Source organism: Octopus bimaculoides, chromosome 1, assembly GCF_001194135.2.
Source record: "Octopus bimaculoides isolate UCB-OBI-ISO-001 chromosome 1, ASM119413v2, whole genome shotgun sequence".
In the NCBI taxonomy this organism is placed as follows: domain Eukaryota; kingdom Metazoa; phylum Mollusca; class Cephalopoda; order Octopoda; family Octopodidae; genus Octopus; species Octopus bimaculoides.
In genome coordinates, this window is record NC_068981.1 from 79,454,839 (window position 1) to 79,478,158 (window position 23,320).

General features: G+C 35.4%; 1 protein-coding gene across 1 annotated transcript in view; it reads right to left on the bottom strand.

The window, feature by feature from the left end:
* The window catches only part of LOC106867578 (arginase, hepatic), a 94,575-nt gene that overhangs the window by 30,122 nt on the left and 41,133 nt on the right, over positions 1–23,320 (bottom strand). The window contains exon 4 of the mRNA XM_014912489.2: positions 7,713–7,978. Coding sequence (XP_014767975.1) covers positions 7,713–7,978 — 266 coding nt within the window. The remainder of the gene's footprint in view (positions 1–7,712; positions 7,979–23,320) is intronic.

A 23,320-nucleotide genomic window follows, 5' to 3' on the forward strand; every position in this document is an offset into this window, starting at 1 on the left:
CTGTCATACCGGCCATGACGAAGAGAAATAGCCCTGAAACTCAAGTCGCCTTTATATATTTATATTTATATATTTATATATTTGATCCTTTATATTGAACACTCAATATTTCATCTACATTCAATACTTTCTTTCATGGTGCCATCCATTTTTATTTTATTTTATTTTATATTGTATATTGTATATTATATTATATATTGTATATTCCATATTCTATACCCCACATTAGTTCTGCAGGAATATAAATAAAACATAAAAAACAGACAGTGTTGGAACTCTTTTAAACAAAATAATATATATATATATATATATACATATATGCACACATTCATACATACATACATACATACACACACACACACACACGTGTGTATGTACACATATGTATATATGCATATAAAAATACACACATATATGTATGCATGTTATTACATGGAATACAGTGACCAAAATTTGGAGTGAGGTGGGGGTAGGTCTTCAATAGTTATTGAAGTCATTTATTTTCTGAATGATAGTTCAAATTAGTAATAATTATCAGTCTCCTTGAGAATTAATCATTACAATTACAATAGGAACATAATTATAGCAGCACATATATCCAAGAAGAAAATGGCCATTTTTCTATACCAATACATTATTCCTTGAATGTGGATATCTTACCATTGCAGGTAGTTCAAATCTAAAATACTGGAATTTCAAATCAGAACATCTTTAAATATTCCTTCACAGTGCTACAATGAAATTTCAGATACTCAGCCTAAGAAGTCTTAGTACTCCATTGATGTTGATGATGATGGTGGTGGTAGTAGTATTTATGATGGTACAGACTGCCAGCATTATCTGGTGACAGTAGGGCTTAGCATCAAATCCACAAGCTGTAGAACAGTGTTTCCCAACCTATTTTCCTCAAGTCCCACAATAACTTTCCAGAAAAATGTACCCCTCCCCCACCGGCCACTGGTGGTTGGGAAAAAAAACCAACTTATTTTTTTAATATTTCACAATTATATACTTTCTTTAAAAAATATCCACACTAAGACATTAGGATAATGCTGTACTGTGACAAACAGTATGCTTGGCTGGAGGGATTGATTTGACTAGGCTGAATATAGGTGTAGTATGTTTGCCGTAATAAAAAGATTTTCACAATTCCATGACCCACTAAAAAAAAATTGGGGATCTCACTCTCCAACACAATTTTCCCAGGCCCCACTGATGGGACATATGCCCTATGTAGGGAATCACTGCTATTGAATAATAAGATTAAATGGGTGAGGGGGAAGGAGAGTGTTATCTTTGTCTTGACTTTTGTCAGGTCATCTTCCTGTGGACAATTCAAAACATGACATCATTTTATTTGTTGTTATCTACTAGATGTCTCTGTCAGTAGAAGTCACGCTATTAGTTCCAACATTTACCTGAACAATCTGTTACTTCAACTGATCCTTGTATTAAATGTAAAGAGCTTCTTAGTCAAAGCGATTATCATACAAAAGACAATAAGACATATTAACACTATGTTTTGTAAATATGACATGCTATTCTGAACTACTTAATAGATTTTTGCTATCCATCTTTCAACTTTAGGATTCTCTTTTGCATTTCTTGTTGACTCTAGAGTGTTTCACCTATCTTTCTATAACCAAGTGCCAATACCAAACAACAGTGGCATTAATAGAATATCTAGTATATCTCAGAAAAAAAAAATTCAAGGAGGATAAAGGAATCATATGATATATGTCTGTGAACCAAGTAATCAATATATATATATTCCTACAAAAATACTAACAGAAAAAGAATCTAAAATTGAATTTTGGACAAAATCTAAGTGTATTGATACTCATTACACCTCTTCAAAAGATACGTGATAAAAAAAAAAAAAATCATAATGGCTGATAAAAGGATTCTAAGAAAAATGTCACCATATGAACCTCAGCATGGGGCCTTAAAAATGCTTTTGCAGCAGTTCAGATGACTTCGATAAAAATGTCTGATTTAAACCTTTAAGAAAACTCTTCTTCATTTTAATACATATTGACATCACAAATTCCATCTCATTAATTATGTCATGAATTGAAATATGTGCGGAAACTACTACATATATTTCATGTTGTCAACAACAACAACAACAACAGCAGCAACACCGCCGCCGCCGCCACCTTTTACTTGTTTCAGTCATTTAGACTGCGACCATGCTGGAGCACCACCTTGGAGAATTTTAATGAAATGCATCAAGCTCAGTACTTTTTTTTTTCAAAGCCCGATACTTATTGTATCAGTCTCTTTTGTTGAACAGCTAAGTTACAGGGAGATATACATGCCAACATGGGTTGTTAGGCAGCAGTGGGGGACAAACACAGACACATATCTGATGGGCTTCTTTCAGTTTCCATTTACCAAACCTGCTCACAGGGCTTTGATTGGGCCAAGGCTATATAACAGATGACATTTGCACAAGATGCCATGTAGTGGGACTGAATCTGCAACCATGTGGCTGGAAAGCAAGATTCTTACCACACAGCAATAGGTTTTCTAATTAGCAGAGTTCCTCACCACAATCCCTGGTCATCTTTGTCAGGAAGTTTAGCCTCTTGAGATTAACCTTGAGACTAATCACTTTTTCCCCCATGTTATCCTTAGTTTTCCTCTTCTACAAGTTTCTTCATTTTAGATCAACAGGCTCTTCTTTACCCAACCTTCACAACCCTCCTTTACACACAGTCTTTGCTTTTGCACACTGCAACTGATTCCATTTATATCCTGTTTTTCTCTCAGCTCATTTGTGCTCTGCTGGTCATTCACACAAACATTACACATCCAGCAGAGAATGTTCACTTTATTTCTTTACAGCCTTCACATATCCCCAGTACACAATACTTATGCCTCAATATTATGCACCATTGCACTTCGAATATAAGCCCACACAATCTAGTTTCCACTCAGAGAATCTTTTACTTTTAGCAGAAGTATTTCTTCTCTGAACTTTTTCTACTCTGTTTTTGCTCTGATAATTATGCTTTCAGAAAACCCACCTTCACTCCTGATTATGTAACTCAGACAACAGAAGCTGTCAAGTATTTCTAGCAGGCTTTTCAAGCATGCAAAAGATTCCCATTGCAAGATACTCTTAACTTACAGAAATCATAAATTATATAAAGAATAATTCCTGTAGTAGAATACAAAACACAACCCATGTGCCAAACATTTGTAACCAAAGTTACAAAGCTGACACCAAAACCAATCTGCTGTAACAGATGTCTCCATGATATGGAATACAGAAATATTTGTAATAACTAAAGTGAGTGAGTGAAGAAGAGAGACAGAGAGAGGAGAGAGGGAGGGAGGGAGGGATTAGATTATAGTGTCATTCTGATTATAATTCACAATATTTAATAAGTACTAGCACAAGCTTTCTCAAAACTGAAGAAATTTGGTACCACAACGTAAGTTTACTTTAGTCTGTTATGAACAGTTAGTATTTCTCTCCCAGATTCCTGAATAAATAGATATCTGTTTAGATACAACAGACACACACACAAACATTCTTTTATTTTTTATTTGTTTTAGTAATTTGACTTCTGCCGTGCTGGCGCATTGCCTTGAAGGGTTTTTAGTTGAAGAAATCGACCCCAGGACTTATTCTTTATAAGCCTAGAACTTGTTCTATTGATCTCTTTTGCTGAACCGCTAAGTTACGGGGACATAAATACACCAGCATTGGTTGTCAAGAGATGGTGGCTGGGGGGACAAACACAGACACATGAATACACACACACACACACACACACACATACGACAGTCTTCTTTCAGTTTCCGTCTACGAAATTCACTCACAAGGCTTTGGTCGGCCCGAGCTATAGTAGAAGACACTTATCCAAGGTACACGCAGTGGGACTGGACCCAGAACTTGGTTAGGAAGCAAGCTTCTTACCACACATCCATGCCTGTGCCTATATTATATATATGTATAGATATATCATCATCATCATCGTTTAATGACTGTTTTCCATGTTGGCATGGGTTGGACGGTTTGACTGAAGTCTGGAGAGCCAGTGGCTGCATCTGGCTCCAATCTGATCCAGCAATGTTTCTACAGCTAGATGCCCTTCCTAACGCCAACCACTCAGAGAGTGTAGTGGGTGCTTTTTACATGCCACTGGCACAGGAGCCAGTCAGACAGGCCTGGCATCGATCATGTTCAGATAGTACTTTTTACATGCCACCGGCATGGGAGCCAGTCAGTGGGTACTGGCATTGACCATGTTTGGATGGTGCTTTTTACATGCCACAGGCACGGGAGCCAGTCAGGCAGACCTGGCATCAACCATATTTGGATGGTGCTTTTTACATTCCACTGGCACAGGAGCCAGTCAAGGGACATTGGCCACAGCTACAATTTTGGTTTTACTTGACTCAAAAGATCTTCTCAAGCATATATCACCCAACGCATCAAGGTTACTCTTAAATGGGTTGGACATGCAACACTGGCATCAGCCATCGTTGCCATCTCACTTTAGTTGTCGAGTCCTCTCAGTCACAGCCCATCTCTAACGGTCTCGGTCTCCAGTCATTGCTTCTATGAGGCCCAATGTTCAAAGGTCATGTTTCACCACCTCATCTCATATCTTCTTGGGTTTACCTCTTCCACAGGTTCCTTCCACAGTTAGGGAACGGCACTTCCTCACACAGCTGTCTTCATCCATATGTAAGACATGACCATACCAGCACAGTCGTCTCTCTTACACACCACATCTGAAGCGTATGTCCAACTTTTCTCTCAGGGTGCTTACACTCTGTTGTGTATGCACACAGATATTACACATCCAGTGGATCATGCTAGCTTCATTTCTTTCAAGCTTATGTATGTCCTCAGCAGTCATAGCCCATGTTTCACTGCCATGTAGCATGGCTGTTTGTACACATGCATCATACAGTCTACCTTTCATCCTGAGCGAGAGGCCCTTAGTTGCCAGCAGAGATAGGAGCTCCCTGAACTTTGCCTAGGCTATTCTTATTCCAGCTGCTACACTCTCAGAGCGACCACCCTCACTACAGACTTGGTCGCCTAGATAGCGGAAGCTATCAACTACTTCTAGTTTTTTCCCCTGGCGTGTGATGGAATATGTTTTCTGTACATCTTCAGTGTTTATTGCTCCTGTGTATTGGCCACATACACACACATATATATATGGGATGGACCCAGAACTACAGTTCCACAGCAAACTTCTTAACCACACAGTCATGTCTACACTTTATATATGAGAGACGCTGACATAATAATGTGAACAAAAAAAAAAACAACCCTAATCAACTTTGTCTTTTGTTCTCTCAAAGTATCAATAAAAAAGCTATGGTTTCAATATAATTGACTAAAAAACTTGAAGGCAGTGCCCCTTCAAGGTCATAGCCCAAAGCCAGAATCCAGCAAAAGAATAAAAAATATCTTCAAAATAAGCTGCTGAACAATAAAGTTGTTGAACTTAATCCAGAGAAAATAAAAATTTGATAATGCAATACAAATAACAAGCCAGCTGCAGATCTGGATTAAAATGAACAACCTGAGAGATTAGAGGAATTACATGTTTCTTTAAGTTGATATAAATTTTTCTTTATTGTATAGTTTCTTGAATTGTTTTTATTGTTGAATAGTTTAAGCAAAATATTTCGAAGATTAAATATTTAGAACTTGTTTACTGAGGGTGCTGCTATACTCTGTCTCCAAATGCAGGAGTTGATGTCTCACCAGGTAGTGAAGTAGCTCAGTAGGTATTTTGGCCCCTTCCACAGTGACACCAGAGCTGCCCAGAACCACCCACCGATACAGACAACAAAACTTCCTCTCAACAGCACAAGCTTTGTTGAATCTGAGATGCGACTCTGGGCCAGATGTTTCTACCATCCTCAACGATAATTCTTGCTGTACCACTTGTCCTTTCTCATGAGCCAGATGTAATGACTTGCTTACCCAGTGGTTTCTGACAATTTTCTAGCAACATCTTTTCTGTTCTTTGCAGTGTTTGAGACTTCTGAGCCTCAAGTGATCCCTAATTCCAACAAATCCTATAACACTTACCTCTACAAGAAGACATGTTTGTACTTCAAAAACTACTGTATATATACATATCTTAAAAATATCTAAAATAAATTTTTAAAATTCTTTTTAAAAAACCCCAGCTAAAAAGATTAAAATAAAACTATTTATAAATATATCCATATTTATAAACATAGTCAAGTCGGTGCTACTCGACATAATGAAGTGAGCCCCAGAGCATTTTTAACTAATTAAAATTTCAGCTTGTAATGAAAAGGAAAAGCATTAACGTTAATGATAATTCTTGTTGAAGACATTCCAAAATTAAAATTGACAAAGAAAATCAGGGAATTATAGAAGGCTAAAGCAATGCAGATCAAATGTCAAATACGAAAAAATAGCTCTAATATAGATATTGAAATGTTACCTGACACTGATTTCAAGTAAAAATCCTTTTACAAAGGTATTAAGAGATCAAGAGAGAGGGCTGTGTGGTAAGAAGTTTGATTCCCAACCACATGGTTCCAGGTTCAGTCCCACTGCATGGGCAAGTGTCTTCTACTATAGCCTCGAGCCAATCAAAGCCTTGTGAGTGGATTTGGTAGACAGAAACTGAAAGAAGCCTGTTATATATATATGTGTGTATATGTATTTGTTTGTCTGTGTTTGTCCTCCCTCCACTATCACTTGACAACTGATGTTGGTGTGTTTACATCCCCATAACTTAGTGGTTTGGCAAAAGAGGTCAATAGAATAAGTACTAGGCTTACAAAGAATAACTCCTGGGGTTAATTTATTCAACTAAGAGGTGGTTCTCCAAAATGGCTGCAGTCAAATGACTGAAACAAGTAAAAGAATATATATATATATATATAAATGTGTCCATTAGGTTGCCATGGCAAATCATTTTGTGTAATATTGATATTTATGTCCAAGCTGTTGTGCTATGGTCTTCTATAACATTGATTTTCTAAGTATTCTACAATGCTTCAAGCAAACTATTTCACTCTTTTAAAATTGACCATTCTTTATTAAAATCACATACATTCTCAGTCATTTTAAGGTCTAGTAAGTGCAAATAAGTTTACGCTTTGCAGAGGTCTAATAAGATCAAAATGTGCCCACAATTGTCACCATACCTACTAAAGGTCAGATTCACCCTCCACTCTATGCTCTCGATTCGTTATGTTACTACTACACAAACACACACTTAACCCTTTTGATACCAACCCGGCTGAAACCGCCTCTGGCTCTGTAGTACAAATGTCTTGTTTTCAAAAGTTCTGAATTAAAATCTTCCACCAAACATCACAATTTATATTCCTAACACTAGCTTAATGATAATAAAGTTATTTCACTAAATTCTTCGTTATATTTAAGATTAAGTGAAAGAAACACATAGCATCTCAACAGAAATATGGTAACAAAAGGGTTAAATATATTCTTCATGTAGAGGGTATCCTTGAGAAAATTTCGTCATTTTTTTAATAAACATAGATAAAAAGCATTTCAAAAATAAATCACATCCTCTATTAACAATAGTCCACTATTTACTAGTATTTAAACATTGATCAATGGTATTATTTCATTAGCAAGAAGGAGAAATATTAAAATAGTTTTAAATTGTAGCTGAAGTTAAATTTTTCTGAGGGCTTTGAATAAAAGGTTATTTTTTGCTTACCATGGCTCAACCCAGTCAAAGGGTCCGACATCATTCATATATGGTTGTACTTCTTTTATCAGAAATGACAGTGGCATTCCATGCATGTGACCTGTTAATGATGCTGTAGGTGGATTAATGTCAGCGTGGGCATCTATCCACACAATGACAAGATCAGGTTGCACCTGGACATGACCATGAAGAGCCCCAGTCGTAAGACTGTGGTCACCTCCCAATGTGAGGCATATTTCTCCAGCCTGGATCACTTTCTTTACAGCGTTGGATATCTATACAAGAAATAAGTATCATACTGACAAAAAACATGCAAACAAAAGGACTCTGTGCAACCAAATAAAAATATGATATGGATAAGAGAGAGAAAGAGAACAAGCAGAAAAAAAGTTTAAACTATAGTGATAGCAAGACTGACTACTAACAAGGATTTACTATCAGACTCCAAGAATATTTCTGCATGTAAAATGAGTTTGATTAAGGCCATTTTCAAAATATCTACATGTGATATAGCCACTCTCAATTAAGCAGGCACATGGCATGTACATGATCAGACAAATAACAAGATGAAATCCATTATACTAGCCTCTGTCTTTCTGAAGGATCATACTGCACATTCCAACATGCAGTGGTTTAATATATGCAACACTGAAAATTTGGAAATATAATAATTTCACTATCCAATTTAGTTTTGTATGCTTGAAGATCCTGATGTCCACTATAGCAGAGGAGGTAGGCAAAATGGACACTACCAGAATGTGAAGGTATTATTCTGAACTTATTGGTGGTGTGTGTATATTGTTACAGCATGTTTGGGTCTATTGAATGGAGTGGGGCAATGTTTGTAAGGACTGGGTAGGCAGTAGAGTGTTTTTAGAGTAATATTAGAGTTAAGGGTTTTCTGTGGGGTTTTAGCAACTTTAAGTCAGATCTGAGTACATCTATAATCATAAGCATTTTAGCTTTTATCATTGTTTTTCCTTCAGCTATAATGTTATCAAGGTCTACATAATCTAATGGGTCTTTCTTTTCTAAGGATGATAGCATACAATTTGAGAGAAATTTAGCTGCTATATCTAGCTCGCATATTACCTCGTTGATGTTGCAGATGTGTTTGGGTGTTTGGAGTGATTGTGACTAGAGTAGCAGGGACAGTGAGGGTTGAAGCTTGCTACTGCAACAAATAGCACTCCTCACATGTCCAAGTGGTTTTTCTTTGTATGTATTTTTGTTATTCAGCATAGAGGGTGCCTGTGCAATGTTTCTTTATGTAATTATGGTGAAAAAATTAGGTCTCAGCATGACTAATGCAATCCATGATATTTGTTTTTATGTTAACGTTGCTTTTATCTGTTGATCAAAAGCACCATCTGTATGATCTATATTTATGTGTCACCATATCTTTTATAGAAGTCACACAAACTGAAAAATTATATACAATTTATGTTTTTTCTCTTCTCTATGTGGTGTTGTTTAGCTCCAGGGCTAGTTCTAACCAAGCAAGCTTATAATTAAAGATGTTTCAGTTGTCACAATCCCATCTTTTACAGATATAGTATCATAAGAACTAAATTATCCAATAGGAAGATTTGGCTACTATAACTAGCAAGTTAAGAGACATAATCATTGGATCAAGTTTATTTTATGCTTTTATGTTTGATAGTCAGTTCAAATCACATAATCTTATGCTCTCTGGTGTTGCTGATAAGAACAGAGACTGGATTTGGGTGTACTTTACGCAGTTTAGAGCAAATATACTGTCTACATGAGGTTCTATTTCTCTCGCTCCCTCTCTCTCTTTCTTTTTTCTAATTGTAGAAAAGTCATGCAGCTATGTTGGTGGGATAATGAATCCTTGCAGTATTCTAGTTGGAAACAGCAGATTCTAAATATGTTGTTCTACACTACATAAAGCTTGTTGGTTAGCTAGCATTTTGTGTTGTTTCTAAAGGCGATTAAGATTTTGGGTTAGAAGGCGGTGAGCTGGCAGAAATGTTAGCATGCCTGGTAAAATGCTTAGTGGTATTTCGTCTGTCTTTACGTTCTGAGTTCAAATTCTGCTGAGGTCGATTTTGCCTTTCATCCTTTCAGGGTTGATAAGTACCAGTTGTGTACTGGGGTCGATATAATCGACTGTCCCCTCCCCAAAAATTTAGGGCCTTTATGTCTCAAGTAGAAAATAATATTTTGGGTTAGAATGGACAGTAGCAAACTGAATCAAAATATCAGTGATATCAGTTGTATTCAGGATAGAATATGTGAGAGGTTTTTAACTGTTTGGATCCCTCATACATTTTGCTTTTGTGTGGAATTTACAAGTAGTGAAGTGGTTGCTTGCAATGGGATGAAACAATTTTGTGAGGGTAGAGATGGAAATATGTGCGTTGGTGATGTCTAGAAGAAATCTCTCCAAGAATTTTGGAGGTGAGAACCAGAAGATGCTGGGTTCGTGAAATGCCACCTCAGTTATAATTTTCTTGGTTTTTTTTTTGGTTTTTTTTTAAATGTGATGATTTTTCCCAACTTCCAGATTCTGGGGATTTGATGATGTTGAAATGAGTGGTTGAAGCTGTTGGTGAGTGTTTTAGACTCTAGGTCAGTGATTCTCAACCAGTGTCCATATGACCCTTGGGGGTCCATATAAGATTTTGTTGTGAAGATTTATCTGCAATAAACTTTTTATACTTTTACTTTTCCCAAAATATTTTAATAATTTTTTCTATACAATTCCTAATAATGTTTAATTATGGAAATATCATCTGGTCTTTTAAACCTCAAACGGCTAGGAGGGTCCATCCAAGTAAAATAAATATCAAAGGAGGTCCATAGGTGAAAAATAGTTGAGAAGCACTACCCTAAGTGCTGCTTTTCTAATGTGTGGAAAGTTTGTGGTGATGGAAGACATGCATCTGCTGTTTCTGTCTTATTTGTGTAGTTTGGGAGGTAGTTTTCAAGAAATGTTTGAAGGTAAATTTATTGACTGTTGGGGTATAGATATACAACTTTTTTTTATTAGCTAATTGAAGAAAAAAAGACAGTTCCTATGACTTCCACAAACCCTCTCACACTGGTGAAATTGATGCCATTAAAATTTCACTCAACCCTTTCGCATTCATACTTCTCTGCCAAATGTAATGCTTATTTATTCATATTGTTTTGAATTGATCATGCATTATCTTGTAGCTTTATTGCAATGATGTGATTGTTTATTTTTAGAATAACATTATAGGGCAGGTGTGAGAGGCCAGATCTGGCTGGTTTGAATGTAAAACAAGGCAGAACATTTGGGTTGGATGTGGCCGGTTTAAATGCTAACACGTTAAACAGTTACAATGTTGATAACTGCAGGAATGAAATTCCAGAATGTCTCTGAGTGGGAAGTATTGGCTATAGGTGTCAGTGTGAGGTTCAGTGGGGTGAGAGGGGACAAAATATGGGATGTGAGAGGAGGAGAGATGAATCAACCAAGAATGCCTAAGCAGAAGTGGCATGAGAATAACCAGCTCTGAGAGACAGAAGTCATTGCAGTAGTGGTAAAAAAGCCAGAGAGAAGTGACTGCATGTCTGTGGGCCAGTAACAGGAGTTTGCCAGTGACTAATTCTAAGACAAGTAGTTATTGATGTTATTTATTATTTAGCAATAGCATTTTGCAGTAAATAGATTGTATTGAATGGAAATGTTTACCTGTTTTCTTTTTTGTTTGTATTTTTCCCCTTTATCTATATTGTTTATTTTAACCTTTTTTTTGTTGTTGTTTAGTTGCTTGGTGCTGAGTTCTATTTCTGCTCTATGTGAAGTTGGTGTGTTGTTTTGATGTTATCTCTAGTATTTAACATCCTGGCTGTTTAGTCATATAATTTTAGACCATTTTGTTTTTATACATTACATAGTTTTAATCCTTTTGTGTTCAGATTACTCAGTTAGCTGTAATGCATATTTATTCACATCGTTTTGAATTTATACAGCATTATTTTATAGCCTTGAGATTTCAATGATGTGATTATGTCCAAAATGACATTCTAGGGTAGGTGTGAGATGCTAGATCTGGCTAGTTTGGACATTAAACATGTAGAATATTTCGGCTGGATATGGCTGGTTTAAATGCTAAAGGGTTAAACATGCCTGAAGGAAACAAGAAGTTACTTACATGCTAGAAATAGTACCTGAATCTCTCTCAAATTTTATCTTACTGTCTTAAAAACATATATATTGTCATGAATAGTATATTACATGACACAGTTTCTGTCTTTCAAAAAAGTAGCAGCAGTTTGAGAAATCATTCTGAATTATCAAAATTCCTTTCAAGAGTCTTATAATCTGTTAAATTCACTACTTTTGTGTGGATAGCTTACAAATAGTACATTTTTATTGCTAGCTATCAAATACAATTTAAATGAATAATAAAGATATGTAGTTTTAAGCAATTTCACATATGAGTATTCATTGTAATATAACCGCATTTGAGATAGAGAAAACAGCTTTCTAAAAGATCGAGATTTATTGGTAAATATACTCATTGTTGTTGCTTAAACATCCTTTATTTTGTTTATGATCTTTAAATATCAGCAGCAGAAGTAAGATAATAAAAAAGAAGTTGATAAATTAAGTGGTCATAACTAAAACTATTGCATGTCATATATCATTAGGATTGATATATGATAACATTAGGATTGATGATAACAAGATCAATTGCGATGAGGAGAAAGCGTGATGATTTTGAGTTGGTCTTGGTCATGAGAATTCCAGTTATTCAACCAATAGAACCACCTACTTGTCGAATCACTTAAAGTGAAGGGTAGTTGCGGAAGAGGGAGACCCAGGAAGACATGGGATAAAGTATTGAAGGTCAATCTCAAAATGCTGAACCTTATGAAAGAGATGACAGGGGGCCGAGATATGTGGCCAGTTGCTGTACTTAAGACCTGCCCACCACAGCAGAATTAAGATCATAAAAACCAAGGTGCCACATAAAAGACATTGGAGTGGTCACTGGTGCCATGTAAAAAGCACTGGTGCTGGTGCCACATAAAAAGCACCCAGTACATTCTGAGGAGTGGCTGGCATTAGGAAGGGCATCCAGCTGTAGAAACCAAGCCAAAACAGACTAAGGAACCTGCTGCAGCCAGTTACTATCATGCCATCCAACCCAGGCCAACATGGAAAATAGATGTTAAATGTTGATGATGATGATGATGAAGATACAGGCATGGTTGTATGGTTAAGAAACTTGTTTCACAACCATGTTGTTTTGAGTTCAGTCCCACTGCATAGCACGTATATGTCCTGCTCCTGCCTGACAAGTGGTGTTGGTTTGTTTATGTTCCCATAACTCAGTGGTTCAGCAAAAGAGATCAACAATAGGCAGCAGACTTAATAATAAGTGTAGGGATTGATTTCTTCATCTGAACAGAGAGAGAGAGAGAGAGAGAGAGAGATGGTACCCCAGCAAGGCCACAGTCCAATGACTAAAACATGTAAAAAAAAAGTGGCTATTTCCTAGATGGTTGTACCTTAATGTAATTCTCAGCCAGACTCACTATAACAGTATAAGGCTGGCTCTTTGAATTGCAGGTATTGTTTATCTAATGGACTTCAACCAATTTTCTGTCTAATCACAATGCATAGGTTGATAACCTGATACTGTTAGAAGACACATGCCCACAGTATAGCATACAGTGAAGTAAAGTCAAACCATGGATTTCCTAACTACAAAATATAAAGGAGTATGTACATAGCTTTAAATTTTTTAACACTTTTATTCCGGCCAAATTCAGTTATTTGTAACACATTTGTTTTGAATAGCTTACGATCAAACTAATAAATATTAAAGAAAAGAGCAACTCTAACAGACTGAGAAGAGATGAACAAGAAAATTATATTGAAGTCATTTTTCATAAATGATAAATCAAAAAATGTGATGAGGGAAGGGTTAAGAGAAAGAAAACTGAAATCAAAGAATTACGCCACTAAGAAGAAATACTTCCTGAGTTTGATAACATGCAAAATAAATCAAATTGATTTCTGACAGCTAATTTACTGAATATATGACAACACATATGACAACACAGCATGACATTTTGATAAAGACAAAGAAAGATAGTATAAGTAAGCAAATAAGATAGATGTCTCATCTGATAAATAGCAGGAGCAGCTGAGAGATGCTGTCATAGATTTATGATCATATATCCTAAATACTTCTTAGCTGTAGCCATTGTATATCTCTTAGATATAATCTTATTCAAGTAAAAGTAAGACAACTACATTTAGAAAATGAATTAGATAATCAAGATTAAAATATTCTCTAACCCTGACCCCTTACACACATACAGCTGGTGAGCTAACAGCACTTTTATGTAGCTGATGTACTTATACTCCTAGGTCACTGTGCACATGTGAGTGTGTGTGTCCTCTTGTCCATCTTTGCATTTTTGTTATACCATCTTGTATACAGTTCTTATATGGCATGTAGCTGGTGTACCTACTTTACTTAGCATCATACTGTTTAACGAATTTGTATTGGCACAGGCACAGGCATGTGGTTGTGTGGTTGAAAATGCCTCCCAACCACAAGGCTTGAGGTTCAGGCCCATTGTGTGGCATATTGAACAAGTGTCTTCTACAATAGCCCTGGACCGAACAAAGCCTTGTGAGTGGATTTGGTAGATAGAAACTGAAGGAAGCCTACTATGTGCATATGTGTGTGTGCTCACATCCTTCTTTTGATATCATGTGATTGTTATAAATGAATGTCATTCATTTCCAGTATTACCCTACTTAGAAACAGGTAAAAGTTGGTGACAGGAAGGCCACCCAGTCATAGAAAATCTGCTTTAATAAATTCTGCTTGACCCAAGAAAGCATGGAAAAGAAGACATTAAAACAAGGATGTTGATGAAACACAATATCATTGTTATGTTTTCAGACATGTGAAGCATATTACTGTGGTTAGTGAAACATCATGTAACTGATGTACTTATAGTCATTAGCAAACATAAGAGGTAGGTTGTGAGTTTATAATCCTCTCTTTAAATTCTATAAAACATTGACTTAACCTCTCATTCTCCAAAGGCTGATAACAAAGATACAATTATTGTATTTTGTCATGTATCTAAATCTGGATTACATGTGTAGGTTAGGTTTGTAGATTGCTTCTTGGCAGTAAGTCAGCTAACAAGAAGTCTGCTTCACTAAAGCTTAATAGAGCAATTTACTACTAAATGAGTTTTATACTGATGATATATGGGCAGGATATTCAATTAGTACCATTGGTACTCAATTTATGTAGTTTAAGCAATTGTGTAAATGTTAAAGGGTCAAACAACATTTATGAGTATTGTGTACGTTTGTTAAATATTAAATTAGCATTTTCACAATTGCAAGGTCATGGTTTCAATTCCTGGATTGAGCAGTGTATTGTGTTCTTGAGCAAAACACTTCACTTCACATTGCTCAGCGATCACTTCAACACCTAACATGTGGCAGATCATGCAGAAAGTTGCAGGCCTCTCCTTGGCTCTCCAAGCTGCAGACTAATGTACCAGTACCGGCTAAATACCTCTCATAGGCTGGTCTGAGTTGTTGTAGTATGAAGCAGTGGGTCAAGATATCATGTCATGCTCTGATTGGAGACCTGATCTGAATGTCTGCAAGAGAGTGGACTCAGCTGAAGATACCCAAGAGGTAGGTTGAGATATTAAACCATAAACAAAGTGACCAAGTCAGTCTACCCAGTGTTACCAAATGAAAATGTTCAAAAGGAGCTGAATTTGTCAAGATTATTATTAGAGCTAAAGAAAGTGCTAAAAATGAAATGGTGACATGTTGAAGTTAACAAAAAAAGCTAAATATGAAATTATATTTTTAACATGTACCAAATATAACATTTTTATAAATATTCTCCAAATGTATGTTTATGTGTTTTAAAATTGCAATATTCTTTCGTTATTATTGTCGATGTGAAATTATAACAATACAAGACTGAACCTTCTTTACACACACACACACACACTCACATGTATAGACACAAGCATGGCCATGTGGCAAGAAGCTTGCTTCCCAATCACATGGTACTGGATTCAGTTCCAATGCATGACATCTTTGACAATGTCTTCTACTATAGCTCCAGGTCAACCAAAGCTCTGTGAGTGAATTTGGGATGCAAAGTCTGAAAGGAGCTTGTTGTATTTGCGTATGTGTGAGTGCTTGTATGTGTGCATGTGCCTCCTTGTCTTGACATCATATGACAGATGTAAATGATTGTCAGTCGTAAAAGCAATGTCATCTATTTCCAATATACTACAAGAACGTGTTTAGCCATGGAGAAATATTACTTTGTTTGGAAACAGGTGAGGGTTGGTGACAGGAAGGGAATCTGGCTGTGGAAAATCTGCCTCAGTAAACATCACCCAATATGAAAAAGTGGACATTAAAATGATAATAGACATGATGATGATAGAAATGATGATGATATATGTAAATATATTTGCTATGTGTATATGTATTTATGTGCACATACAATGTTTCATAGTTTCGTTTTTTATTTTTTTTGTATTTTCTTTCATGAATTATTTACAACTTTGAATAAACAACATTCACAATCCAAAACATGCTTTAATCTTTAATTGATTTAAAGAAATTGGGATCTGGAATAATTTAATAATCTTAACAATGTGAATTACAATCTGCACAAGGTGATAGTTAATGTCATTTCCAAAAAAATTAGGCCAAAGAAAAGACAGTTGGATGTTTACCCAAAATGCTCTAATAGATATGAAGTAAACAAATCATTAAAAAGTTCCTTGTATTGCTCAGTATTTTGATCTGGCAACTATATCCCCTCAATTTTTATTTTTAAAAACATTTTGGTTACCAAGAAACTGTGGGTTTATTTACTCACCACATCTAACAATGAAGAACTGCACTGATATTGGGTAGCAAGTATGAATAATTTTTCCTTAATTGCACTACAGAAACAGAATTCATCCATGTCATCTTGTTTGCCAAAGTGAAACTGGTATATTAAGAAATTGGTACATTAAAAACTATTGCAAATGTACCGATGGAACAGCCAGGCACCAGCTTAGCCTTGTTTGCTCAGAAACTAAAGATGTTCAAAATGCTTCACAAATGTGCTCACATGCATTTTTATAGTGTTTTGTGTAAATGGAAACAAAATGCTAAAAGATATTAAATTATTAAAATTAGATCTAAATTAAGAGTTAGGTGCTAAGAAACTACAGCTAAATGAATAAAAAAGAAAAAGTGCTACATTTAGCTCCAAAAGAACTAAATTGGCAATGCTGAGTCTATCACTGAAGAACATGTACAGTCCAATGGGCTTCCATACAGTTCTTCAGCTACTTAATTACTCTTACAAAGTCAGTTCTATTTGAAGTTCTACTTCGAACTATATAATTACAAAGAGAACAAACGTCTTAAACACAAGGCAATGCACATACTCAATTCAAACAGAGATAATTATAAACATAATTGTTTAGGATCATTAAAAAAACCCTCTCCCTGAATAGTTTTCAAGTAATTACTGGGAGTGGAATGGAAAATTAAATTTAATGTCACAAAAACCAGTGACTGAAATTGAAGAAATATGTGAAGAAATCAAATCGACAAGGATACAATTTTGAAATACATAATGATTAACTTGTTCCACTGCAACAACGTGGACACCAGAAGAGGAAGAGAGACAAACAAAGAGAGAAGTTTAATATAGACTTTAGAGAGCTAAGGAATAAAAGATATTACAGTATTTATTTATTCTATAAAATCTTGCGTGATGACATAAGAACAAATCTTTTAATTTTTGAAAGAGAAATCTGAAGAGAATCTAGGCAAGGTTTCTAATACCATGAGACACTCTGAACTGTACTTCCTCAATTATCATATTTCTGTTACACACTTTACAGATCCAACCAAACCTACAAAATATTTCCGACCAAACCTCAAATGTATTCCACAAGATGATCTGCCAGACTATTTTGTTCTTTGCTTGTATTGCTTCACTCAGGAATAATACTTCTTTCAGTTATGTTCATTTTAGCATATGATCTGTGGTGGTTCATGCTCAGTCTTTTAGTTTTCTTCTAAAGTTCATGCCTTTTAATGCATTCTTTTATTGAGAGAAAAATAAAAGAGGAAAAAAAGTCAATGAATAAAAATTGAAAGTAAAAAATTGCTAAATAATAAACTTCATATGGTTAATAAGAAGCTAAACTCCTCAACGAATATTTGTTTTTTCTTAGACTTATATATTGGGGATGGGAACATTAAAATCTAATGCCATGATATACGAGAAAAATAACTTCTTTATTTAGTATTTATATACTTTAATCTGACCACTTCCTTTTTAGCAATTAACAAGGAAACTAAATAATTAAAATCAAAGAAATACTGATTATTTACTTCATACTACTTATAACAGGGTATTTGGTTTCATTTATGCTACATTCCTAGAAACAAAAGGCCTTGTTGGGGAAAATGGGTTTATATTTTTCCTATCAGAATTTGAAAAAGAAAGTGTGAACGTTAAGAATCATTTGTTCTTTTGCTTTGGCCAAACAAAAGAAATACAGGAAAAACATTTAGAATGTACCCAGGTTGTTTTGATAGAACAAGGAATGCTTAAAATGGAAAATAGTGCTAATTGGTCATTGTAATAATTTTACATCTCTTAATTTTACCTATTTCTGTTTTATTTTTCTTCCTCATAAAAAAAAAAAAAACTGTTTATGTGAAAATTAATGAAATCAGAATGATAATCAATTACAATTTTGGAAGGTTGAACAGAAATAAAGAAGAAATATTCTAGATGATGAAAGCTTTGAGAATATTTTAATAAAGAAGTGAAAGACTGAAATATTAAATACCACCTTTTCAAGCAAAATCTAAACTTCAATTAAGTTTCATTTAAAAATAAAAGCAAGCATTATCAAACAGATTTTTTTCCTTGCACTTATCTCACTACTCTTTCAAACTGAAGTGTGAGACAAAGTGCTAACGCCCATGTAAGCATAAAAATATTACAAAACTGGTATTTATCTATAAATTTAGTAGCATTGTGCAGACTAAGAAGTGAATGGCTCTTTAGATAGGAATATCAATCTACTGTTAACAGCATCCACAGAAGGCAATATGACAAAGTAAGGCAGGTAGAATTTAGTGTTATGATTGGTAGCAGAATCAATAAAATGCATGTCACAATACAACAGTTGAAAAACTCAAACTTTATCATTCAACTTCCCCACAGTCATTTAGTGTGTGTATAAATATGTGTGGTGTAAGTGTGTGTATGTGTTGGCTCTTTTGTTGTCACTTGAAATTTGTCAACAAACTACGTGGTAATTTCCATGGACATATCGAAGTGGAAAGAGAAAGCTAATGGGTTGTACATGCCTGTTGTTTCTGTGTGTGTGTGTGTGTGCTTGTTCTTGTTTGTGTGCGAGCTTGTCTTGTGTGTGTGCATGCATGCTTGTTCTTGTATGTGGGTGTGTGTGTGTGTGTGTATGGACATGCTTGTTCTTCTCTTCTCTCACCGGAAACTCTCTCCCCCAGGACAAATGCAACTAATTTAGCAGCCCACCTTCTTAATCTAACATTGGCATATTCATATTCTCCTTTCTCTATCTTTATTGATTTACGTACTTATATATGCAGCACCAGTAATGCTTAAATCTACGTTTTTATGATGTCCATAATGCTTATACTCACAACGCAGTCAACACCTACTCCTACCCCCAGTAGGGGTAACAATCATAACACGCTTGAATGTTTGAATGATGACAGGTCAAAAGTGAGAACAGGTGTAGCATGTCTATCAAACGAACACGGAAACCTTCTTCTTTTCAGGCACTGAATAACATTTCCCCTCCCCATGCCTCCTCCCACATTCCTTTCCCAGTTTTTTGAGTTGGCACTGTCAATGTAGGCACACTGAAAGGTAGGTCTAGTGAGATTGTAGAGATGCTTGAACGGAGACGTGTTGATGTATGCTGCATACAAGCGGTAAGATGGAGAGGAGCTTCAGCTAGGGTCTATATTTAAGTAAATCACAACCATTTTTGATACTGGACATAATTATGTTTCTCCGAAACAAATACACACATCTATTCTTATCACCAGCAAAACCAGAGAGGCCGTTGTTTGAAATGAACCTATTTATAAACACACATGGTTCATGTGATGCAAAAAGTGATGTATTTTATAAACATGGCCAAAATGTTTTAAGTATTGTATAGTGAAACTGTACGTCCCTCCTAGTAAAAGTAGTAGTAGCCAGCCATTATAATTAGACCAGTAGCCAGTCGACATGGGGAAGGTCGAGAAGGTAGGATGGACATGTAGACCGTGCTGATAGTCGTGCCTGTGCTGTTATAGTAATTCTACTGTCATACTGAGTGGACGCTATAACGATCCAACCATTTGAGGATAATAACACTGTACAACTGAGGGTCATACAGTGCCAGATAGAACCATTCTATCAATGATTTCCGAATATAACAGTATCTGTCAGAGTGACAACAGTCGTCACAAGACAGATACAATAGTGGCAAAAGACTGCTTTACAACAGTGGAGACGAGGAAAAACATATTTACATGGAGTGAAAAAAAAAAGAAACATTCACATAGAGAGTTTAAACTAATTCATGTGGAAAATAAAATACCTCAAAAAAAAAAATCTTGTAGTGCAAACTTACGAAAATCGTAAAATATGGAAGACTTGTTACCTGGGATAGCTGAGTTGTAAAAACAACAACGCAAGGGATAGTGAGAACAACAAGGATTATAGCAGCAAATATTACATTTAATGAAGTTGATAACCAATCCGGAGAATAAATTTTCACCTGACCATGCAGCAAATTCTATAAGTGAATTCAAATATAACCCTGAAGAAGGAGTAACCTTTGAGGCTTACTTTCGAAGATTTCCACAAATTTTTGAGAAAGAATGTCAGGATTGGATGGACAAAATGAAGATGCATCTAGTATTAAGAAAACTAGTGACAGCAGAGCATGAGAAGTATAGTGACTTCATATTGCCAAAAAAGTGTCCGACATAAATTTCACCGTCGCTAGATGGAAATGTTTAAACATAGCAAAGAGCGAAGATGAAGACTTCACTACTTACACTGGCAGAGTCAATAAAGAATGTGAGAAATTTAGGCTAGATATACTTACTCTGGATTCTCTCAAGTGTTTGATTTTTGCACAAGGATTGACAGATAGAAGAGATGCAGAAATTCGAATAAAAATTCAATCAAAACTGGAAATGAACCAGAATTTGACATTGCAGAAATTGTCCGAAGAGTGTGACAGGATATTAAAATTAAGGCAGAACAGGGAAGTATTTCAAAGGAAAGAGTGTTTCCACATAAGACCAGTGCAAAAAAGTCGGAAGACAAATAAAGTGTTGCAGACCCATGTATGGCATGTGGTGGGGTGCAGTTGCAAAAAGATTGTCCATATAATAAAGCAAAGTGTTTTCGCTGCGGGTTTACAGGACACATAAAATCGCACTGCAAAACTAGAATGATAGGAAATTGGAACAAACAAAAGAAAAACGAATAGTTTGTCAGCAGGAAAAGTTGTGACTACAAAAAACAGAAAATTCGTGAATGTGAGAATTGAAAACATTGGTGTCAGAATGCAGGTAGACACAGAATGCAAGTGATATCACAATCATAAATGTAACTGATACTTAATTTATTGACCCCAAAAGGATGAAAGGCAAAGTCAATCTCGGCGGAATTTGAACTCACAACATAAAGACAGATGAAATATCGCTAAGCATTTCTGCCAGCTCATCACATTCCAAATGAGATATATTATCAAAGCAACTGTTACACACACACACACACACACACCAAAGCTTACAAATATGCATAAAAATATTGCAGTTTATGAGTTTTAAAAGTGACATATATATACAGTAATCCCTTGCCATATTGCAATTCACTTATTGCGCCCTCAGTACATCGCAGATTTTTCTGGCTAATGTATGTAAATTTATATCATGGACTCCTCAAGTATATCGCGGGTTTCTGCGACCAATAGGTTATTTATATTTTTTTTTAGATTTTAATTATTACTGTGGTAAAATAAGCATTTTCATGCCTAAAAATTAAACAAACAAATAACAATACAGTACAGTACTGCACTGTATAACACATTAATTAAAATATATCAAAAGAAAATATGCAGTGTACCGTAGATGAGTAAGCAAAGAATTGTGCACACTGTATGGAAAACGAAAGTAGGGAGGCCAGTGTGTGGTGGTGTTTTGCATTTATAATAAAATAAATATATACAAATTATAAAAATAAAAATATATATACAGTACAGTAGTGTTTCCACTTTACGCATTTTCACATATCACAGGGGTTTTGGAATGTAACACCCGCGATAGTCGAGGGTTACAGTACACACACACATTCACATATACAGTCTAAAACTACACACGCACCCTATCATCTATAGACATGCATACACAGGCATGCAATAGGATTTACAAATGCACATACAAACATCTGCAAAACATGAAATTACCACTGAAGTCAAGAAGGCAGCATCTAATTGGTTACTATCAACTAGCACCATCCCCCAAAATTTCAGAGCTTGTGCCTATAGTAGGAAAGATTATAAGGTTGAAACTCAAAGAAAAAAAAGAGTTATAAAGGTGTAAGTTATAAAATAAAAGTATACCGTTTTGGACATAGTCCTTTGTCAGATACAGAGAAAAAGTTCAGAGAAGGGGAGAAAGAATGGAGGAAAAGAAAGAAGAAAAGAAAGTCAGGAAAAAAAGTGCGTGTGCTTAACTCACATGTTCAATGCCTGGGTTACACACACACACACACAGATAGATAGATAGATACCGTAAAAACCCATGTAATTTGCACACATGTATAATTTACACAAATGATTTTCAGGATAAAAATTGTTTTAAAAAAGCTTCTACTCGTGTAAAATTCGCCCCCAAAAGTTTTCAGAATGGCCGATATGGGAAAAGGTTTTCAACTTAGTTGTATTTAGCATGATTTCACTTACTTATGATTAAATTTTATTAAATTGTCATTAAATAAAAATAATTTCTGTTTAACAGGTATCACATTGAAGGATATTAAATTACGAAGTGTTTGTGTTGTTTATAATAAACTTTATTTCACATTTCTTGCCCACAAGAGATTATGCATACTTCTGTATGTCTTCTCAAATCACGATCACAACAGAAGTTGTTGATAATTCTAACCAACAAAAACAAAGCTGATAAATACGTACAAATGTTGCAAAATAAACATCAGCTTGGATGACACTTTACTCTACCAACAGAGGAAGCTGACCAATCAAACTGATTATGTAAACAGAATTCTGATTGGTCGAAAGTGTCTTCTTGTCTCAAGCTCTGATTTTCTGTCTATTCTTTTCTTTTTTTACTCTAGGCACAAGGGCCGAAATTTTGGGGGAGGGGACCAGTTGATTAGATCGACCTCGGTACGCCACTGGTACTTAATTTATCAGCCCCGAAAGGATGAAAGTCAACTCGGCGGAATTTGAACTCAGAACATAAAGACAAACGAAATACCGCTAAACATTTCGCCCTGCGTGCTAAC